Genomic DNA, 20423 nt, shown 5'->3' on the forward strand with positions numbered 1-20423 from the left:
TGATAATATTACCCGAATCAAATTACCAACGTCAGTGAAAATCGCAACATGATGATGTGTGTACCTTGTTCATAGAATATGATCCCAAAACCAAACCAATAATGATACAAAATATCTCATTGTTGTAAGACCAAAATTAATCCCATCATGGTGGCCCCACGTCTTATTTTTTTTCTTTTTCTTTTTATAACCAGAAGAATACGACAATATATATAATTTAAATAATCGGACACTTGGATAGCAACCCATAACCTGCTCAGCCTCCTTGGTCCCACATTTTTGCTTAGTCTTCATCCTTATCCACCTTTAGCTTCCAATATCCACTTCCAATTTTTTTTACAATAGCTAGCTAAAACACACTAAAATATGGAAATAAAATACTATAACAAAATATTTTTTGAAATAAAACTTTTAGTACTAACTATTCGGAAACGGGGGGCGTTCTCAACTGTAGAACTTAGTCATACAAGCACAAAGTTACTACGTACGGATAGAAAAAGACAGCCATATTGATTGTGGTACTGTTGATTAAATTTACCGCTTCGTATTTCCTACCTTCCAATTTTAACACTTGTAAGTAGTACAATTAATCTATGGAAAATAAAAATAGAAAAAAGATAAAACTGTAGTTAGAGATTTGAATAGGAGATATTTTTGAGTGTCTATATATTGGAGCACGCAACATTTAGCATTTACACCACAGACTTAGAAAAATTCAAGTCTGACTACAGAAGATCAAAGAATAGTGAAGTAAGAGAGAGATCAGAGAGAAGATGGTGTTGATTGATAAATTATGGGATGATGTTATGGCTGGACCTCAACCTGATAATGGCCTTGGCAAGCTCCGAAAAAGCCTCACTGTTCAAACTGGTACTCATATATATAATTCTCAAAAGCATATACTCCTATATGTAAATCCTTTTGTTAAATTGAAAACTCTGTTTGAACCAGAGGCGGACCTATAATATATATACTGGCAGTGAGTTCCGTTGAATTCCAATTGATCCTCATAAATATTTAATTAAAGAAAAACTAGAAGTACATATACAAACAGAATCACAGATCCACTGACTTAATTAAAATTCTTAATTTTCATATTGATATGTTTTAAAGGATATTAAAATAGATGCTGCCATGCAATATGTTTTGGATATATAAAGTTTTCGTTTGTTGTTTTCTTGCTTTATGTGATGTTTTGTTTATGGAATATGGAGCAGGTGGGGAATCTGGAGAAGGATCTAGCAAATACCAGAGGTCTCTCTCGATGCCGGCCAGTCCGCCGACGCCAGGAACTCCGGCGACACCAACAACTCCGTCACCGACGGCAAGTAAAGAAAACGTATGGAGGAGTGTTTTTCACCCAGGAAGCAATATTGCCACCAAGAGAATTGGTGCTCAAGTCTTTGACAAGCCCTCTCACCCTAACGCTCCCACTGTTTATGACTGGTATGTTACATGACTCAGATCTCTCTCTCACACATATATATATCTGAAGTTTTTTAAGTTTTTTTAATTTACACCGTCAGTTTGGAGTACTTAACTCTTATATTTTTAATGGCAGGCTCTACAATGGGAACACCAGATCTAAGCATCACGAGAAGTGCTGAGAGTTTTTGGGTGGCAACAAGTTGAAACCTATGTAAATAGTGTTTTTTCCTGCTAGTTGCTTCGCTAATGAAGCATGGATCACTGGACTTTTATCTTTATTTCGTATTATATGAATTTCTGTTGGGTATTAAGCAACTACTATAGTATGTTTTAGTTAGGTTTTGCAAGCTAACTTGAGCTTTAAGGGCCATCCAAATGCCGCTGCTGATACTACTGTATGTTTGTGGTAGACCACTGTTTTGATGTTTGTTTTGTGTATTAAAGATCTGTTATGAATATTGTGATGTTTTTGTTTTGTTATTATATGGTCAAGCGTAATTATCGTTTTGCAAGTTCGTGTTTATCTGTTTTCAATTGGAGTAACAATTATTCTTATGAAACTTGGCACGGGCCCATTGTCCACTCTCGGCAGTAATAAGGTATGCGGGCCTGTTGAATGTCACGTGAGCTGAAGCATTGGAAAAGTAGGAGATTGAATTGTCAAATAATGTTACTCCTTCGTGTCCATAATGATCTTTTGGACTTTTTATTTTTATCTAAAACAAGTATCATTTTACATAATCAAGAAAGACTTAATTTTATTTTTCTAAAATTTATCCTTATTTTTTCTTTTTGGAATTTGCATTTTCTTAAAGAGCGTGTCAAAAGCTAAAAAATCACTTATGGGGGGAGTCAGTTGTTAAGAAGTGTCACAGTTGAAAAAGAATGGAGATTTCACTGTCAAAGAATAAGGTTCGAGATATTTGTTCCTGCAACCCGAGTAAAACAGTAAAGGAAGAACAATTTTGTTAAGATCTACCATACTCTCGTTTTCACAAGAGGATAGGAAAGAACTCTAAAATGGTTTCCTTTCCCTTTCCCAAAGGTTATAAAAGGAAAGAGAAAACTGGCTGATCTACGTCGACATTAGATCATCATCTCCTACGTACACGAGATGGATGTGTTGTATGGCCCAAGGTTTTCCTAAAATGAGAGTGTTTTGGGTAAAACAAGGTAGAGACGCAAAACTCAATAAGGCATCATCTCCTACGTACACGAGATGGATGTGTTGTATGGCCCAAGGTTTTCCTAAAATGAGAGTGTTTTGGGTAAAACAAGGTAGAGACGCAAAACTCAATAAGCACCTTCCTAGCAAAGCATGAGACGCGAATAGACTTTTAGAAATAAATCAGCAGACTTTTTTGGATTGTAATGCCTTTAAGCAAGAGACAAGCTAAGGGTAATTCATATACTAGTTGCAAAGGAAAGGTTCAAGTCCTCTTTATGATTGTTATAAGTCTATAACCAACAAAAGAACAATATGGTCGCGATTAGTCAAATGTGACACAAGTAGGAAGTAGCACCAATCTAATCTTAAAAATTGAAGCACCAAGGCAAAATCTTGGCTAGTTAAGGCTATATTTAAGCACTTGGAGCACAGTACATGAAACGAGTGCATAAAGAGGTAAATAAATCGTTACACTAATGTGAACTTCAAGGTGCATAACTGACTCGATGTAGTTGAAGGGATTATTTCCTGGATAATGAACTACATCTGTGTATGATACACCTTACTAAGCTACTTACTTTCTATACGGATTTACAGATACGCCCCAGTTGAAATTACAGATACGGATTTTCGGGTATTATATTCTGTGTATATTCAAATTACACGGTCACCTTCCCTTCATCATGGTCTGTCCTATCCTTTGACTTGCATCCGTATGCTAAGATCTGAAAGACAGCACGTGAATTAGTATACTCAAGATAAAGCTAAGAAGAAGAGTATCAATGGAATATTGTGGAATCTTTCAGGAACAGTGTGTGTTGACTAGAGGAGCACAATACTATAACGCAGCTATATGACTATCAAATATAAGATTGTCTAAAGTTGGGGCTTCATGTCCAATTTTAGACCAGTGTTGTCTTTTTCAGCTGTAATTCTTTCATTTTGGTAATGAAAATAGTTGCCCCAAAGGAAGAAAAAATTGTCGACATGTTTCTGGAATTGTTTACGTTGTCTTACAGGGAGCTTACCAGATTACGCTGGCTAAAACCACACATCTCTTGGATTTCCCCTAATGTCTGATGCTCGTTTACCGTATGGATTTCAATCTTACAAGGATCTCCAACGAGTGTGGAAATAGCCATGATATCAGAACTTGAAGAGTTGTCACTGGGGTTAAGCTCTTTTATCAGCACTATGTCGATTTTGCCGACTTCTATGGACGTTTGCTGTGCTACATACTGCATAGAGTATACATTCAAATGAAGCATGCAGACATAAATTTGTCTGGTAATGATTTAGGTTTGTAAAGTGTGAAAAAGGTTGATGGTGGTACACTTACTTGGCTCAAATGTTTAACTTCCATAGTGGGCCGGCAGCAAAGGTAAGGTCGTTGCAAACTTGGTATATCCTCTTCAGATATGGGAACAAGCTTCAGTCTGACATCCAACTGAAAGAAAACAAAATATTTCCTTTTAGATCCATGGCAAAACCAAAAAAATCCATCTATATCACCTCAGTCATAGAAAGCAACAAGCAAATAGCGATAGTGTATACTTCCTCCGTTCCCTTTTACTAGTCCCTTTCCCTTCTACTTGTCTATTTTAGCAAATCAAGAGAAAATTATTATTTTCTTCAATATTACCCTTAGTATTAAGTACCCACACTCCTAGTTACAACTTTAATAACCATTAACAAGGGTAATTAAGTAAAATAAACCCTTAATAAATGATTTCATAAGGAGTGTGCCTAGTCAATAGAGGACTAGTAAAAAGGAACGGAGGGAGTATTAGATCATCTCAAATGTACAAAACTATTCAGAAAACAATATCTTTCAGGCTCAACCACAGACAGGAAATATTTAAAAGTATAGCATCCAATAGGTACATAGGATTGATTTGCTGTACCTTCCCTTCATTTTCATCTGAACAAGAAAGACGATCAATTAGCTTTGAGACTCGGCTATTCCTGGAAAATTTGCCAGTGCCTCCCCCAAGACCCCCATGTCTCGTGTTACTTCGCATGCCACCTTTTCCCCAGGCAAGAATCTCTGAACAGCGAATAAGTCCACTACATGCGCCAAGTGATTCTTGGTTTATTTCTGCATCATTTTCGTCACTAGCTGCTGAAGCCTGCGAAGGCCTTCCTCCCCTCTTTTTGTACCGTTTTGGTTTGACTTCTATCGAGCGATCATCAGCAGAGGAAGAATCTTTGCCAATATCATGATTACCATCTTCCTCCTCATCAGATATCTGGTGTTCAGCACCCTGAAAATTTCTTCTTCCCCTTAAACTTCGATAGCGTCCCTGAGATCTCCTCGCAAAAGCTGCTGCTGTAGCTCTAGCAGTCCGTTTCCTTCCCAGTGCTTCTGATTGTCGCCGTAATGTCTGTGCAATTGAAGCTTGTATCTGTTCAAAGAGTATGAAAACTATGAATTGGTGCAAAAAGAAAAGCAAACTCGAGTAGGCATGTGATTCGGTTGGCTGCAATGCAGGCATTCAGGTGGTGATTCAGATCAATGTGTTTCAAAAAATAGGAAATACCTAATGGTCCACATTGCAATAACCTAAAGTCCCCTACAGCAGAGGATACACTTCACCCAAATTCAACATTGCAATAGATATAACCCCACCAATATATATTAAGAGAAATGTACACTTCTCTTTGACATAGCACGTGGAATCAACCACACCTCCATTACGAGGGCGTATCTGACAATTTTACAAGAACGAAGAAGATCTGCTGTTGAAGTCGATAATCTACATGGAATACAGCTCTGACGCTGAACTTGGCATTAGCTTACCTGCTTATTCCGAGCTTTCTCCTCTTCATGAAAAGCCAATTCCTGAGTGATACACAAAAGAGTAAGTACATGGCCTGAAACAGGTCAATGGTAGACCTTTTCCATGAGACATACAAGAGTTTAATAGTAGTACCTCCTCTTCATATTTATCAATATCTGGATATAGAAGGGAAATTAGAGCATCATAGTTTGGATCATCTCTCAGAGAACGGCGACTAGCACAGTGGGTACGACAAGCAGGACACTCATTGTTCCTAAAATATAATTGACATGTTGAACTGGATAAACAAATGCAGGTTACTTCTTAACTAATGAAAGATAAGTTTAGCAGGTACCCCATTCGCATAGATTTGTCAATGCATTCTCTACAAAAGCGATGCAAGCATTCCATAACTGTTCTGGTCTTTCGAATAATGCCTGCCCATGTCACAGTGGTAAACCGGTAAGTAACAGTAGGCAGTAGGCATACATTACAGAAACAGAGATTTATCACTATGTTCTATAAGAGATCCCCCCATATAGCTTGAATCATAGTTAAAATAGCTCCTCTATTAGACAATCAGGAACTAATGTAGCTCTCCTTTTCTTAGTGAATATGTGTTAACGTTGTTTTCTCAGATAAGTGATATCTTTCCCCTGATGGATCTGCCATTAAAAGTATGTGTTCCTCAATCAACAGGAAGAAGCATGTACCAGATCCAGTATCCACATAGTGGATCCAAATCATAATATGAACGACAGGAAAATTTATGTAGGCAACTTAAAAAAAATTTCACATATATCAGTTCCTAACAGGAAAGAGAAGCCCCAATTAGCAAAGTTTCTTGCAGAGCTGAAGCAGAGACTGCAAATTGGGTTAATAGAGAAACATTTACTTGATAATATAGAGCTGGAAATGCTGTTTTATTAGGTACATAAAAGGAAGGTAGGTTAACTCCTTGCTTCCGACCAAAATCTCCATTTTATTGATACTGCCTTTCAAAAATTGGATAGAGAAAAAGGATTTTTTAACATAGCTGTCCTCAGATTCCCAGTTTCAATGAGCCATGTTTGTCATTTCACTAAACAAAATCTAGAAACTGCATGAAAAAATAACTTAGAGATAGTTTTAAGCTTTTAGAGATAGAAAAATAAGTATAACAGCTGAGTGTGATCTTTTCTTAGAATCTCATATCGGGCTTAAAGGAATTCATCAGTAATCCCGGGGGGAACTATCATAACATTTACACACAACTATAGATGAGAGCTTCACATTCTCCCTCTCCCAACCTCTACCATATGCAAAGGACAATGAAGGCAGCATATTTATGTGCATCATGACTTCCAAAAACTACATATCCTGACATGCAATTTTTTACGGTTCTTTGAAATGCAGTATTTAATAAGGTGGTACGACCATAAACACATCTTGCCTATGCAATACTCTCCAGGTATATCCAATTCTAATAATAATAAAAAAGCAATCAAGAAAGAGCAAAGAACCAGACCTAAACATATAGGGCACTGTACTTCTTTGCGAATTTCTGAAAGTCTCACAGTGATAAATCTGCAAGCAACCAAAAGTAAACACAATAAGCAAAATCCAGGATACCCCATATTCCAATAACTTAATAATCAAACAATTTCCGAATTAACAATAGTTCACTATAAGATAAACAAAGAGTGCAAAGCAATAACATATTCATTGGAAAGATGGTATAAAATGACGGCAGCAGAAGAGAAGGAAAGGTCAGGTGCAGCGTGCAGGTGCCAAAGAAAATATTAGTCTTAGTATTTATTACTTAGATGGCTCTGCAAACTATCATATATTAATAATATAACAGTTGAGTGCTAAATAATATACTGCCAAAGAGGACAAAAGAACACCAATGTTTATATCAAATTTTAATATTACCACCTTGTCTTTTCAACAATCTGTTGCTCATGTGGGCTTCAACTTATATGGATCCCCAACCAAATACAACTAAACATAGTCAAGTAGTCAGAACAATAAGACATATGATATGCTTAAAAGATAAATCTACAATATAACAGAATCTTCTACCAGCAAAACCTTTGCAAACTCAATAATATCAGCGTCAAATTATTTAATTCTTGAAAGGAAAAGGATTTTACTTATCAAGAAAATTCTCAAAAAGAAAAAAAGGTTAATTCCGGCCGCTATATATTCCGATATACACCGTTACAAGACAATGATGTCAAACAAAATTAGAAACCAAGTAAAAATCTTATATACTGAAAGTAAAATTTTACCAGAACATACACTGTTTTGATAGGTAACATGAAGAAAATATGACCAGAACTAGGTTTAGCCTGGATATCTGTATGCACATGTAACTACAGTCAGTTAAGCCAAAACCTAGACTAATGTGTTGCCTTTTCCAACTAGTTTAGGTACATAGATCATCAATCCAAAAAGCTGTGCTTAATTGATGTATTAAACAGATGTATCAATCCTAGATGCTAAATGCGTAATCTTTAAATTATGGTATGGATCTATTGGAGCAATACCTTCTTCTTTTGCATTAACCATAATGTACCAAATGGAAACAATTACCTACACCTACTAAAAGGTTTAATTCCTTTTGTAGCATAACAAGAAAGCACTTGAATTTGCTTGTAATCACACCTTATCAATCTTCTACCTGTCTATCTTTCTCAGAGCAGTAAATTGTTTCCATTCTCTTCCAGTTGGCTTAATATTTTTATGCTTTTTAAAACTTCTTTATCTTGAATGAAACATCTAAGGTCTTCACTAACAGACTCGAATCGAATCGCCTCTCTTTTAAGTATTTGAGGGCATGTTTGTGGTAGTAAAACATAGAGCAAGACCATAACTGAAAAGCTCTTTCCTATTTCTATTAGAGTGCATCCCCCACATCCACACCACGTTGATGTACTATTACCAGCCCCCCTATTATCTTTGGTTGTAAGTCATTTGTATAAGAACAAACTTACTCGCGCTTATTCAAATACACAGTTTATATTATGGGGTACAGAAGATTATGTACACTTCCTTTAATAGAAAAGACCGCAACATTCTTCTTCATTTGTTCTCCAAAAGAATGTATTTACAAGTTAACGAGACACCACTTAGCCACTTTGGAGAACTTCACAATGTATTTGTCTGATCAGTTGTTGGAAGAATATTCTAGCATTTAAGAATAGCCTTGAGACACTTTCCTAAAGAATGCTTTGCGTCAGAAGAAAACTTTTTAGACAACAGCTATCATAATTGTTTTTTTCTTTTACACGGAATTTTAAAAAAAAATCTCCAAACATTTCCAAAAAAGCTGTCTAAACAGGGCTTTAGCGCTAACCTAGGTTGACAAGAATACTCTTAGAAGGGACTGACTCAACAAAAATTGTTGAGCCATTTTGTTATGAGATTCATCTGGCTATTTTCTATCAAAAGTCAGTCTACCTTTGATATTGACAAAAAACATTTCCTGATATGCGCATTCTCTGCAGTATTGTTGGTTGTGCATCCTATTCCCAATATTTTCGGTTGTTTACAATGCTTATATTATTGAATTATATGTTAGGTTGCAAAAGGAGGAACAGTAGAAGGTGAGAAAGTAAAAGAAGCATCATGTGCACTACTTTTATTGTAGTAAACAATGGTTAAGTAAGGGGAACAAGGTACCACCTGGACTTTGCAACCTCTCTCAAGCTGGAAAGAAGGGGAAGTAATGATTTTTAGTTGAATAAAACAACATATAGAGAAGTATTTATACCTCCCTTCGGAGAAAATCCACAAGTCTGTCTCCCACTATCATTCTTTAAATCAGATATCATGTAAAACTCGAGGTCGTAACTTAATAAGGAGCTAGTTGAAAAGGTATTGTTGCATGCTTCTATAAGCAACTTTGCTTACTACCAAATTCACACAAGGACAAAACTGAGATGTGCCTGTCAGAGGCGGACTCAGGATTTTGGCAGGATGAGTGCACTATTAAGAAGAGGTGGATCCAGGATATAAATTTTACGGGTTCAACCTTTAATTCTTACTGTTGCGCACCCATTACACTTTTGGAATTACAAGTTCAAAAATAATTTTTTTTAAATAGTAATTTTCTTACATCTATATCTATTTTCAATATTGAAAATATTAGGATCAATTGAACTCATTGACTATATGTTACATTATACACTGCTACTAGTTATAATATACATATCTTGTTTAATCATATAAGATTTTATAGTGACAAAAAAAGAATAGAAAACTCAATATTTGAAAATTTTGAAAGAATAAACCAAAAAAAAGATATAAAAAGAAAAGTACTTAATTAATACGCAAAAAGTGACACCACACACGCTCATCTCACGTGGGCGTCTAGTGCTAGAAAAAAAGAGAGAGAAAAATAACAATATAGATATAAGATTTGAACTCACAACCTCACTTTGAGAGATACACAAAATAATCATCACATTATATAATACTTTGACCATGGGTGCACACACATATATTTACCATACATGATTTAGGGAAGGGAGCATGGGTTCACGTGCCCCATGGAACCCCCCCCCCCCCAGGTACGCCCCTGCCTGCACTATCATGTCAAATTATATTTATCTTGTCAAAGTCATAGGAAAATCCTAAGCATTGAAACTTAAGGTGCTTGGCCCATAACCAATTTGCTTCAACTTAATATAAGTGCAGCAACTACAAGATTTTTTATTGATAAGTATTAAGTAGCAGCAACAAAACTTCTTCACAGTCACCAGCCAAATGTCCAAAGCCCAAGTTGAAGAAACAGTTGAAATGCTTAAGTGAGCAAGTTGCCAGAAAGAAAAATAGGAAATTTTAAGGTCACCAAATAAAAACACTAAAAGTAACCAAAGCAATTACATCTCATTCAGCACTTTCCTTCACCAGACACAAAAGACATGTTGTTGCTTCCTTTCCTTTCCTACCAAAGCCAGGTTGGCGAATAAAAATATTTCATGGGCTCAATACTTAATATCAACTAGGGGAACCAACTTTAACTTTGCGTTCCATAGATGTGTAAGAAGTATCATATGCTTGTTCTCTTTGTAAACTGCACATTTTCCAGAAATCACAATTTTATTTTTCTATTTATGTATTTTTTATAATGGTGGTATACATGCCAACTTGCAAGCACCACAACTAATCCACCCGATCGCTTGGGTAACTCTACCCATGGAAGGAATTCACCTAGTGTCGCCTCTGCTGAGATTCGAATCTTAGTTCCTGAAGTTGTTACTCTAACTCTCTGTAAAAGGCACAAGTTCCAGAAAGCACAAGTATTCGCAACACAATTAGCTATTTTTGAAGAATTATTAGGAAGCCAACTGCATGACCCATACAAAATTACACATCCATCACCAGATCAAGGAGGACCAAGTACTATAGTCATCAAAACATTTATTTTAATTAGAATTCAAATGAAATTCTATAAGACTAGTAATAAGTGCAGTGCAATTTTTCTGCATAAAGACTAGTAATATTTGCCACAATTTTCAAATTGAAAAATAATTTGTAAAGGAAACATGCACTTTTTTTTTGGAAAAGTACATAATATGAAAATCGTAAAGAAAAATAGGGACATGAATAGATTTTTCTCTACATTAGCTAAATACACGTACAGAGTATAATTGTTAAGCAGGCAGCTTTAAAAGATAAGATGAAATAAACTTAACAAAAAAAACAAAAACAAATGTCGGGTGGGGGGGAGAGGGGGTGGAGATAAAATTAAACTACATTTTCAGGATTCATTATTATATAATTTTGATGAGCTGGAAGTCCCAAAATTTATCAAGATTCAAGAACAAAACAACTTGGTCAAAGCATACTTATTGGAATAACAAAATTTCTAGTTTAAGGAACAATTTTGGTATTTATGCTAACAATCCTAGACAGGGATGCGTAGAAGAAGGTAATGAACACCATATCTTTTGCTAAAGCTGGACCCTTGGTTTTGCTCAAAGAAATGGAGTCAATTCTAATTCTATCATGGAATGGTTCCAGATCCAAGAGGATGTTTACGATCCGGAAGTGATTTCTGTCTATTTAACCATGACAAGATATTAATCGCTTGGGTCAAAAGAAAACACCATTTTGGATCCAGTCAATAATCTGCTCATGGAAGGAGTCTATATTTTCTGAGTTCATGTATCTCACAACGCAAATGCTTTCACAAAGATGTGATTTAAGGAGAGCAGATTAATGATTCAGGAGATGTGTAGGAGCATTTTGTGAAATGGCAGGTTACAGATGGAATCAGGACAAGATGAGTGGAGTATTCTAGATTTATGCAAAACAGATCAAAGAATTTGAGTTCGCACAATCTAATTCACACAAGTTCATGACTGAAACCTACAATATCTTCAAATAACTCAAGCAGCAGGATTTCTTATAATCATATCCAACCAAACTTGATTTACCCTAGCAAATTATAGCTTCCAACTGCATCTAGACATGCCACATGCAAGCAAACAATATTATGTATAAAATAAAGCTGATCAAAATTCAAATTTCCTGACCATTTTCAAACAAATACTATCAATCACTCTCCAACCTCCAAACAAAAACAAAAAAATAAGCCAATGGGAAGAAGAAGCTACAGAGCTCCTTATAGCAATGTCCATAAGAAGCAAAATTACAAACTGAATTACAAAACAAAACTAGTAGATCTCAAACTATACGCCATCTCTAACATTACACAAGGTCCTTAAACCACCAAATCACATCATTGAATTCAAAACTGCAACGGGAAATAATCGTATACGTATCGCGCTTACGTATATATAAAATGCATTATTCCACCAAAACATATACAAATGAAAAAATGAAAGAGAAAGAGTGCATTACTCATCTTTCTCGCCGCCGCTCGAACAAGTAGTTCCATCCGAATCTGAAAGTCAAAACACAGAGCAAAATATCACAAAAATATCATGATATGCTGAGTGAAACTCGAGTCACTGCTGAAAATTGTTTGCATATACAAATAAAATGTAAACATACGAATCTACAGATAATTATATACAAAGCACCCCTATGTATACACGTACCGTCGCTGTCGTAGGCTTCTTCGTCGTGATTTTGATTACCTTGTAACGAATCATCGTTTTTTTCGTCCGGTAGCGGAGGAGGAGTAGGAGGAGTGTCGTACGAACGCTTTTGAGCAGGCATTGACTATTCAAAGCTAAAGAGTGAGCTCGCCGGCGACGGTGGCGTTGGTGTATGGTGGTGGACTGGGAAGAGAGGTGAAAAAGAAAAGAGCTTCGTCCACGTTTTTATGTACTGGTTTAATATGTACAAGTGCTAATGCACGAGGTACAGGATTCTTTATTCGGCAATTTCTTTATTACTCTATTCTTCACCGTAAAGCGGAAAAGCCAAGAAAGTTAACGTGGATATCTGGGTTTGTGTTTTTATTGTTGATTTAAGGCCCTTTTGGTAATAACTATGCCTTTTGCGTTTAATTTTGTTCTTTGGAACTTTTAGAACTTTACCTTAGAAGGTCTTATTGATCCTCCATAAATAATTTAACACTACTATGCCGGTAAAAACTTCAATTTCCTTCTATAGTTCTATTCTTTCAAAACAAGGTAAAAATAATTCCATGATATATAAGTTCTTCTGTTTTGTATGTCACATTTGTAACAAACTATATTAATTTCATGATAAGTAATTCAATGATATCAAAAATCATATATATTAATAAAAAAAAGGACCAAAATTGCCTATTTACTATTCGTCTATGGACACGTTTACAAAGCTGGCACATATTTGCACTTGTGATATGCCAAAGGTTCACTTTTGTCCTTTTTCACTAACGGAACCATTAAAAAATTAAAACTAAATATGAAATAGGTCCAAATTACCCCTCAAAAGTTTGCAAAATATTTCCTTTTGTTCTCAATAGAAAATTCTAATTAATATTTTCTCTTTTCACTAAGGGGTCCATTTTAAACCTTAATTTGTGCATATTAAAACCACAAAATAAATATTGACAATTAATATTTCTCCCCAGTTTCGTAACGACAGGGGGGGGAAATACCCAAATATTAACGAATGGCAAAAGTTTCCATATGCAGATAGTACATTGGTAGTTTTGGCCATCTTTCGTACATTAATTATTAACGAATGGCAAAAGTGTCCCTAGGCGTATATGCATGAGTAATTTAGTCCTTTTTTAGTATATTAATTAAGCATAATTAAATGAGAGAAATCTGTGTACAGACATATGTCATGCATATGTTGATTTGACGTGAATATCAAGTGCAAATAAATATTATGGTTATCTATATATAATATTAAAGCAAGATAGTTTGCCTTTTCATTTAGCCAAGTGACAAGTTATTAGAAATTTAGGTGGCAACCTATTAAAATTACACATGGCAACTTAATTATTAAAACTTAATTTTATTAAAATGCAAGTTGTAACAGCTATATTTTTCGGCGCTATCAACTAAGTTTTAAATCCCAAATGTATAGGCCTCTATTGTGTAAAATTACTATATTTAATAATAAAATATTACTAAATAAACGTATGAGTAAATTTCGGGATACCAATCTAAACGAGGAATCCCATTTATAACAAAAATTGAGTCACACCCTCCAAAATAACACATACAGCATATTTCTTCGCTTATCCCATTTTCTTCGCTTCCTCATTAACGCGTATCCCATTTTCTTCGCTTCTTGTCTAACCCCAATTCCGGTTGCGATGGCGTCTCTCATGAAGACAAGGCCAGCCAGTTTAACCCAATTCATCTTTTTAAGCAGTTAATCAACACAAAAATAGTCTAAACATAATTTAATAATACTGAATAGCGGAAATATCAGTAACAGTGCGGAACAATCCAACCCGGCACAGCCCAAACCGGGTGTCACAAGTCACGAGCATCTGCTAGGGTGTAAATACAACTGAAAGTCTGAAGTGTACAAATATAGACTAATGAATGAAGAGAGAGAAAAGCAGTACTGCGAACGCCGGTAGCCACCTTGCTAAACTCTGATGACTCTGCCTCCGACCAGCCAAAACCCGCTACCGGGTGTATAAATACATGAATCTGCACACAAGGTGCAGGGAGTAAAGTGAGTACTCCAACTCAATGAGTAATAATCATAACTAAAGTCTGAATGGTAAGAAATCACGTAAAGCATATCAAGATGTTGTATAGAAGCAGTTCAAAAACCAAGGAGAAAGTAGTGAAAATGTACAAATCTCTTAAAATATCTTAGCTCAATTTAAACTTCTTTGAAAATGACTTTTTTTTAACAATTACGCAAATGAATGCAAAAATAGTTAGTGTAGATAAGCACAGAAATCCGCCCCTCGGGCACAAGTACCATAGTTAAACAGGTGAATGACAGGTAAATATGAAAGATAAACATATAAAGGTTCGCCCCTCGGGCACAATGTCAACAACCCTGCCCCTCGGGAAATATCTCAGAACAATACCAGCCCCTCGGGCAATCACATAGAACGGTACCAGCCCTCGAGCAATCACATAGAACAATACCAGCCCATCGGGCTATCACATAGAACAATATCAGCCCCTCTGGCTATATCTCACATCACAATAGGTATCCACGCTCACTGGGGGTGTACAGACTCCGGGAGGGGCTCCTTACGGCCCAAGCGCAATATAAAGCCACCTCGTGGCATCATAAATAGGACATCGGCCTCATATCAATATCAACAAGCCACCTCGTAGCGTACATATCTCAGGCCCTCGGCCTCATAATCAAATCAGATCTCACCGCTGCGGCGTGCAGCCCGATCCAAAAGTATCCTCACCATACAGGCCCTCGGCCTTACTCAGTCAAAATCACATAAGCCACTCGGGCAACAGTAAAACATGATCCTCAGCCCAAAATATTATTTAAAATATCATTTCAAGTGTTAAAGCAAAATGAACTTGGCTGAGTTTTGAAAACAGTGGAAAAATACATGATTGAATTCAAGTATAAAGTCAAAACAGTGAGAAAATATCAACAAAAATCCTCGAAGGGATCAAATAACTGGCACTAGGCCCAAATATGGCATTCAGCCCAAATAATGATGATAGCAAATAGTTTTCAGTCAAATACGCGGTAAAATCATCAATCGAGAAGGACCAAGTCACACTCCCCAATAGTACACGATCCCACGCTCGTCATCAAGCGTGTGTCTCACCTCAATATAGCACAACGATGTGCAAATCTGGGGTTTCAAACCCTCAGAGTATCATTTACAATCATTACTCACCTCGAACCAGCTAAATCTCTAGCTCGCGACGCCTTTGCCCCTCAAATCGGCCTCCACGCACGTCGAATCTATCCAAAATCAGAACGAATACGTCACAATATACCAAGGGAACAAAGCCCAAGCGAAAACAATTGAAGAATACTATAAAATCCCGAAATTAGCAAAACCCGAGCCCCGGGCCCACTTCTTGAAACTCAGAAATTTTTACATCATTAGATTCCTTATCTCCCCACGAGTCTATACATATCAAGAATACCAAAATCGGAGTTCAAATGACCCCTCAAATCCTCAATCTAAGACCTCTTAAACTCAAGCCCTAATCCTCCATTTTTAGCCCTTAAATTCCTTTAATTTCAGTCTAAATTCATGAAATACCACCATAGAAATGTGTTTTAGGTCCGAAATGCCTTACCTTAACGAAGTCTCTTGATTCCCTCTTCAGAATCACCCCAAAAGCTCCAAGGTCGAAGTCAAAAATGGTGGAATAACCCAAACTCGCGAATGAAATAACATATATGCTCTGTCCAGCCCTTTCCGCATCTGCGGTCAAAGATCTTCTTCTGCGGTACCGCATTTGCGGTCTAAACCTCCGCTTCTGCGGAATCACTTAAGGGACCAAAGTCGCTTATGTGACTAATCTCCCGCATCTGCGACATTGTAGATGCGGTCACCATACCGCTTCTGCGGTCTCTGCCTATCTAACCCTTTTTCGCTTCTACGATAAATCACCCACATCTGCGGCGCCGCATCTGCGGTCCCCAAACCGCAGATGCGAAAATACCAGAAGTAGCAAATCTGTAGCTGCAACCAACATTTAACTTCTCCGTTAAGCACCCGAAATCACCCCGAGCCCCCCGGGACCTCAACCAAAAGCACAAACATATCCTAATACCTTATTCGAACTTGTTCCAATCATCAAAACACTTCAAACAATATCAAATCAACCAAAACACCTCGGATTCAGGCCTAAGTTCTAAAATCTTCTGAAATACGCTTTTGATCAAAAACTCAACCAAACCACGTCCGAATGACTGAAACTTTACACACACACATCCCAAATAACACAACGAAGCTACTGCAACTCTTGGAATTCCATTCTGACCTCTATATCAAAATCTCGCCTATCAACCGGAAAATACCGAAATCTCAATTTCGTCAATTCAAGCCTAAACTTTCCACGAACTTCCAAAATGCATTCCGATCATGCTCCTAAGTCCCAAATCACCCAACGGAGCTGATCAAATCATAAAATTTCCGATCCGAGATCATATACAAACAAGTCAAATCTTGGTCAAATCTTTCAAATTTCAAGCTACAAAATGAGAATTGTTCTTCCAAATTTGTTCCGATTTCCTTGAAAACCTAAACCAACGATTTACATAAGTCATAATACACCACACGGGGCAAGTCATGCCCGAGAACTGGCGACCAAAGATGCAAGAGCTCAAAACGACCGGTCGGGTCGTTATACTTCCTCATTAAAGCTGGTCTCTTTGATTTTCTCTATACGAATAACGCATAATATTGGGAATTTCAAAGCTTAAACCTAAGCCTTTTAATCTGTTCCGCAATTTTGTTGGATTGGGATACATAGGGAGAAGAGGAGGCATTCAAATTTGACATTCTTAGAAATTCTGATGATTTTTCCGGTCGTTTTTTCTCATCTTTTTCGCCTCTGGATTCTGGAGAGATGTGTCATTTAAGAGAGGACGACATCTAAGCCAGATATTTCGGGATAGCAACTAAATGGGGAATCCCAAATGCATAGGTCTCTATTTTACGGATCTTTTTATGGAAAATTTATTTTTTCATACAAATAAATTACTGCATTCCGTATATATATATAGTAACTGATTTTTTTTGTACTTAATTACTATTTAGGGTTTGTCTTCCGTATATATTTAATATATATATACGACATTTGAAGGCATTTGACAGACAATCCTCTTATAAAATTTTCTCTAAGAAGAAATATGACGGCATTTGACTATATCAGCAATATATCGAGTAACAAGATGAGTTGGAATTTGAAGGTACGAATAGTGAGATTGTGGCACGTTCCAAACCGTGACAAATCAGACAACACCGTCTCCCTTGAATTAATTATTCAAGACGAAAAGATGCATTCTTTTTTAGTTGCATTTGTTTTTTCATAGAAATATCTAAGTTTATTGTCTTATGAAAAGTATTTACCATCAAATATGTTGCATGTGTTATTTTGGAAAGGCAAGCATTCACATATTATGTTTTACCCATTGATATTTCATTGTTTAATATACTCTGTGACAACACTGTACAACTGAGTATTTGTCTGACTCAATATTAATTATGAATTTTTTGTTTCTAGGGCGATCGTATTCATGCGACTGTTGATCGGTCTCTTGTATGTATGTTCAAACCAAAGATAAAAGAATTGGGTTTGTACTTTATGAAGAACTTTGTGGTTGGACCAAATTATACGAAACTTAAATACACGCGGCATAAATTGAATTTGGCATTTACTCATAAGACGATTGTAGAGGAAGCAAATGATCAGCTTTTTGGTATGTGTATCTTCGACTTAAAACCTTATGAGTATTTGATAAACAAAATTGATGTTGAAGAAAGTAAACTCTTCGGTAAGTATTCAATTCGCAGTTCTTTTATTTGAATGTCTTATCAACTTTATCCTGATCATTTTTTAAAATTATTATAGATGTCATTGTAGAGGTTGTAAGTTATGGTGAAGCAGAATCACATAACCAAGGTGCTAAGACCATCACTTATATGAATGTGGAACTTGAAGATCATGAGTAAGATTGCGTTTATGAATTTACTTATCGGTGTCTGATTAAGTTGTTATATATTAACATGATTACTTATCGGTATCTGATTAAGTTGTTATATAAAAATATTGCGTCTATGAAAATATTACTACAACATTTAGATATAATGTGTTCAAACAATTAAGAAAATATTTTCCTATGATTAATATCTGAATTGAGTGCAATTAGTTTAAGTTTGAAAGCATAGCATAATATTTTAAAAATGCGGTCCAATTTACAACATAGAATGATAATAATTTAAATTTAAGATAAGATTTTTTTATTTCATAAATTATTTTTTGAAAATATTATGTAAAAAAATAAAATAGTAAAAATATTACTACAATATTTAGATATAATATGTTCAAACAATAAAGAAAACATTTTCTATGATTAAATTAAAATTTTAAAAATATAAATTAATTTCTAATATAGGTAATTTTACTAATGATAATTAAAAATTAAATTTGTATCTTAAAGCTAAAAAGAAAAGAAAATTTAACTGCATCTAATACAAAAATAATTATAAGAGAACTCAATATATTTGGAACGTAATAATCAAATAACTTATGTATTAATATTTTAGACTAAGTCAAAGTTACAATTTAAAATAAAATATGATATTATTTTGGTTATAGGTAAAATATTAATATAAAAATTATTTAAAATATAGTAGGGAAGAGATGTATAAAAAATAAAGGTAGTGTGATTTATACTTTAAATTAATTGAAAAATAAATAATATATGACAGTATTATAATATTAAATAATAAATAATACAATAACTATAAGAAAAGAAGAAAAATAAAAAATATTTGTATAAAATTATGTGATGAATAAGACATATTTGACTTTCAGTCAAAAACAAAGTGATAGTAAGAATTTTCTTAAAATAATATGATATAATGTGCTCAAACAACACAGATCACAACATGACATATTTAGTATTTTTTAATATTGACACCGAAACAAAATACAAGTACTAAAATCAAGGAATTAGGTTGCTACAAATAAAATAAAAGTTGTCTACTACGAGATTTGAATAATAGTTTCATATCTTGCTTCAAAAATTAATGTCTAATGTTGTATAATTTTTATATGAAAAGTTTATATTTTAAAGTTATTTGCACATGATTCAAACAACCTAGATTACAATTTGATATAATTTGTGTCCGCGCATCGCGGGGGTACTAATACTAGTATCTATATTGAAGGAATAAAGTTTCTATTATAATTAAGCCAAGTGGCAAGTTATTAACAAGTTACTTGGCAAGCTTAAGGAGAGTTTGTGGGGAGATTGTTAAATAAGAAATATTCGTTATGAACAATATATGAAATCTCATTTACTATAATCAAATTTCTACTTGGCAATCTTAAGGATAATTTGTGGGGAGATTATCAAATAGGTCAATAACTATATATGAAATCTCATTTATTGTCACTAAATTTTCAATTATTTTAATTCCATTTTGACTCTTCTATGGCAATCTTCAATTCACTTTGATTATAGAAATTTAATCTATATTAGAATTATCTTTCTTTTTTTTCAAAAATACTTCAATCAAAAAAAGAATCTATGAAAACATTCAAAAAATTCTTAGTTAGAAAACAAAATCTTCCGTATAAAAAAAAAAAAGAAATTGAGAAACTTTGCAGAACCTCCAACTCGAAAGTCCAAGCGAACAACTTATAAATGTCTCTATAATTTACTTTATTTGGTTAATTATCATGTGCAAACATATTAGGAACTTTGTTATTTTTTATAAATAATTAAATACTACTTCACCTCTGGCCCAAAAAAAATGGTCCATATAGCTATAAAACTCTTTCACATCTAGAATTCTATAATCTATATCTATCTATACTATATTAAAAGCACGAAGGCCCCTAGCAAAATATTGTTCGCCTTTTTTACCCTTTAAAAATATATTTTATACTGGACAAAATAATCTTTCTAATATTTAGGACTTCTAAATCAACTAAAATTTTATTTATTATATA

General features: G+C 34.9%; 2 protein-coding genes across 2 annotated transcripts; one reads left to right on the forward strand and one right to left on the reverse strand.

Moving 5' to 3' along the window:
* The first annotated feature begins 679 nt into the window (after positions 1-679).
* LOC107792782 (auxin-repressed 12.5 kDa protein) lies at positions 680-1911 on the forward strand. Its single transcript, XM_016615018.2, has 3 exons — positions 680-870; positions 1218-1446; positions 1562-1911. Exons 1-3 carry the CDS (start codon positions 774-776, stop codon positions 1605-1607), a joined length of 372 nt encoding a protein of 123 aa, XP_016470504.1. The 5' UTR covers positions 680-773; the 3' UTR covers positions 1608-1911.
* Positions 1912-2989: 1078 nt separating this feature from the next.
* On the reverse strand, positions 2990-12746 carry LOC107792781 (putative E3 ubiquitin-protein ligase RING1a). Its single transcript, XM_016615017.2, has 10 exons — positions 12432-12746; positions 12232-12274; positions 6884-6942; positions 5732-5813; positions 5530-5650; positions 5397-5438; positions 4501-5001; positions 3936-4043; positions 3625-3834; positions 2990-3321 (listed from the first exon to the last, which is right to left on the reverse strand). Exons 1-10 carry the CDS (start codon positions 12550-12552, stop codon positions 3256-3258), a joined length of 1353 nt encoding a protein of 450 aa, XP_016470503.1. The 5' UTR covers positions 12553-12746; the 3' UTR covers positions 2990-3255.
* Positions 12747-20423: the final 7677 nt, after the last annotated feature.

Source organism: Nicotiana tabacum, chromosome 3 (genome assembly GCF_000715075.1).
Source record: "Nicotiana tabacum cultivar K326 chromosome 3, ASM71507v2, whole genome shotgun sequence".
Taxonomy (NCBI): Eukaryota; Viridiplantae; Streptophyta; class Magnoliopsida; order Solanales; family Solanaceae; genus Nicotiana; species Nicotiana tabacum.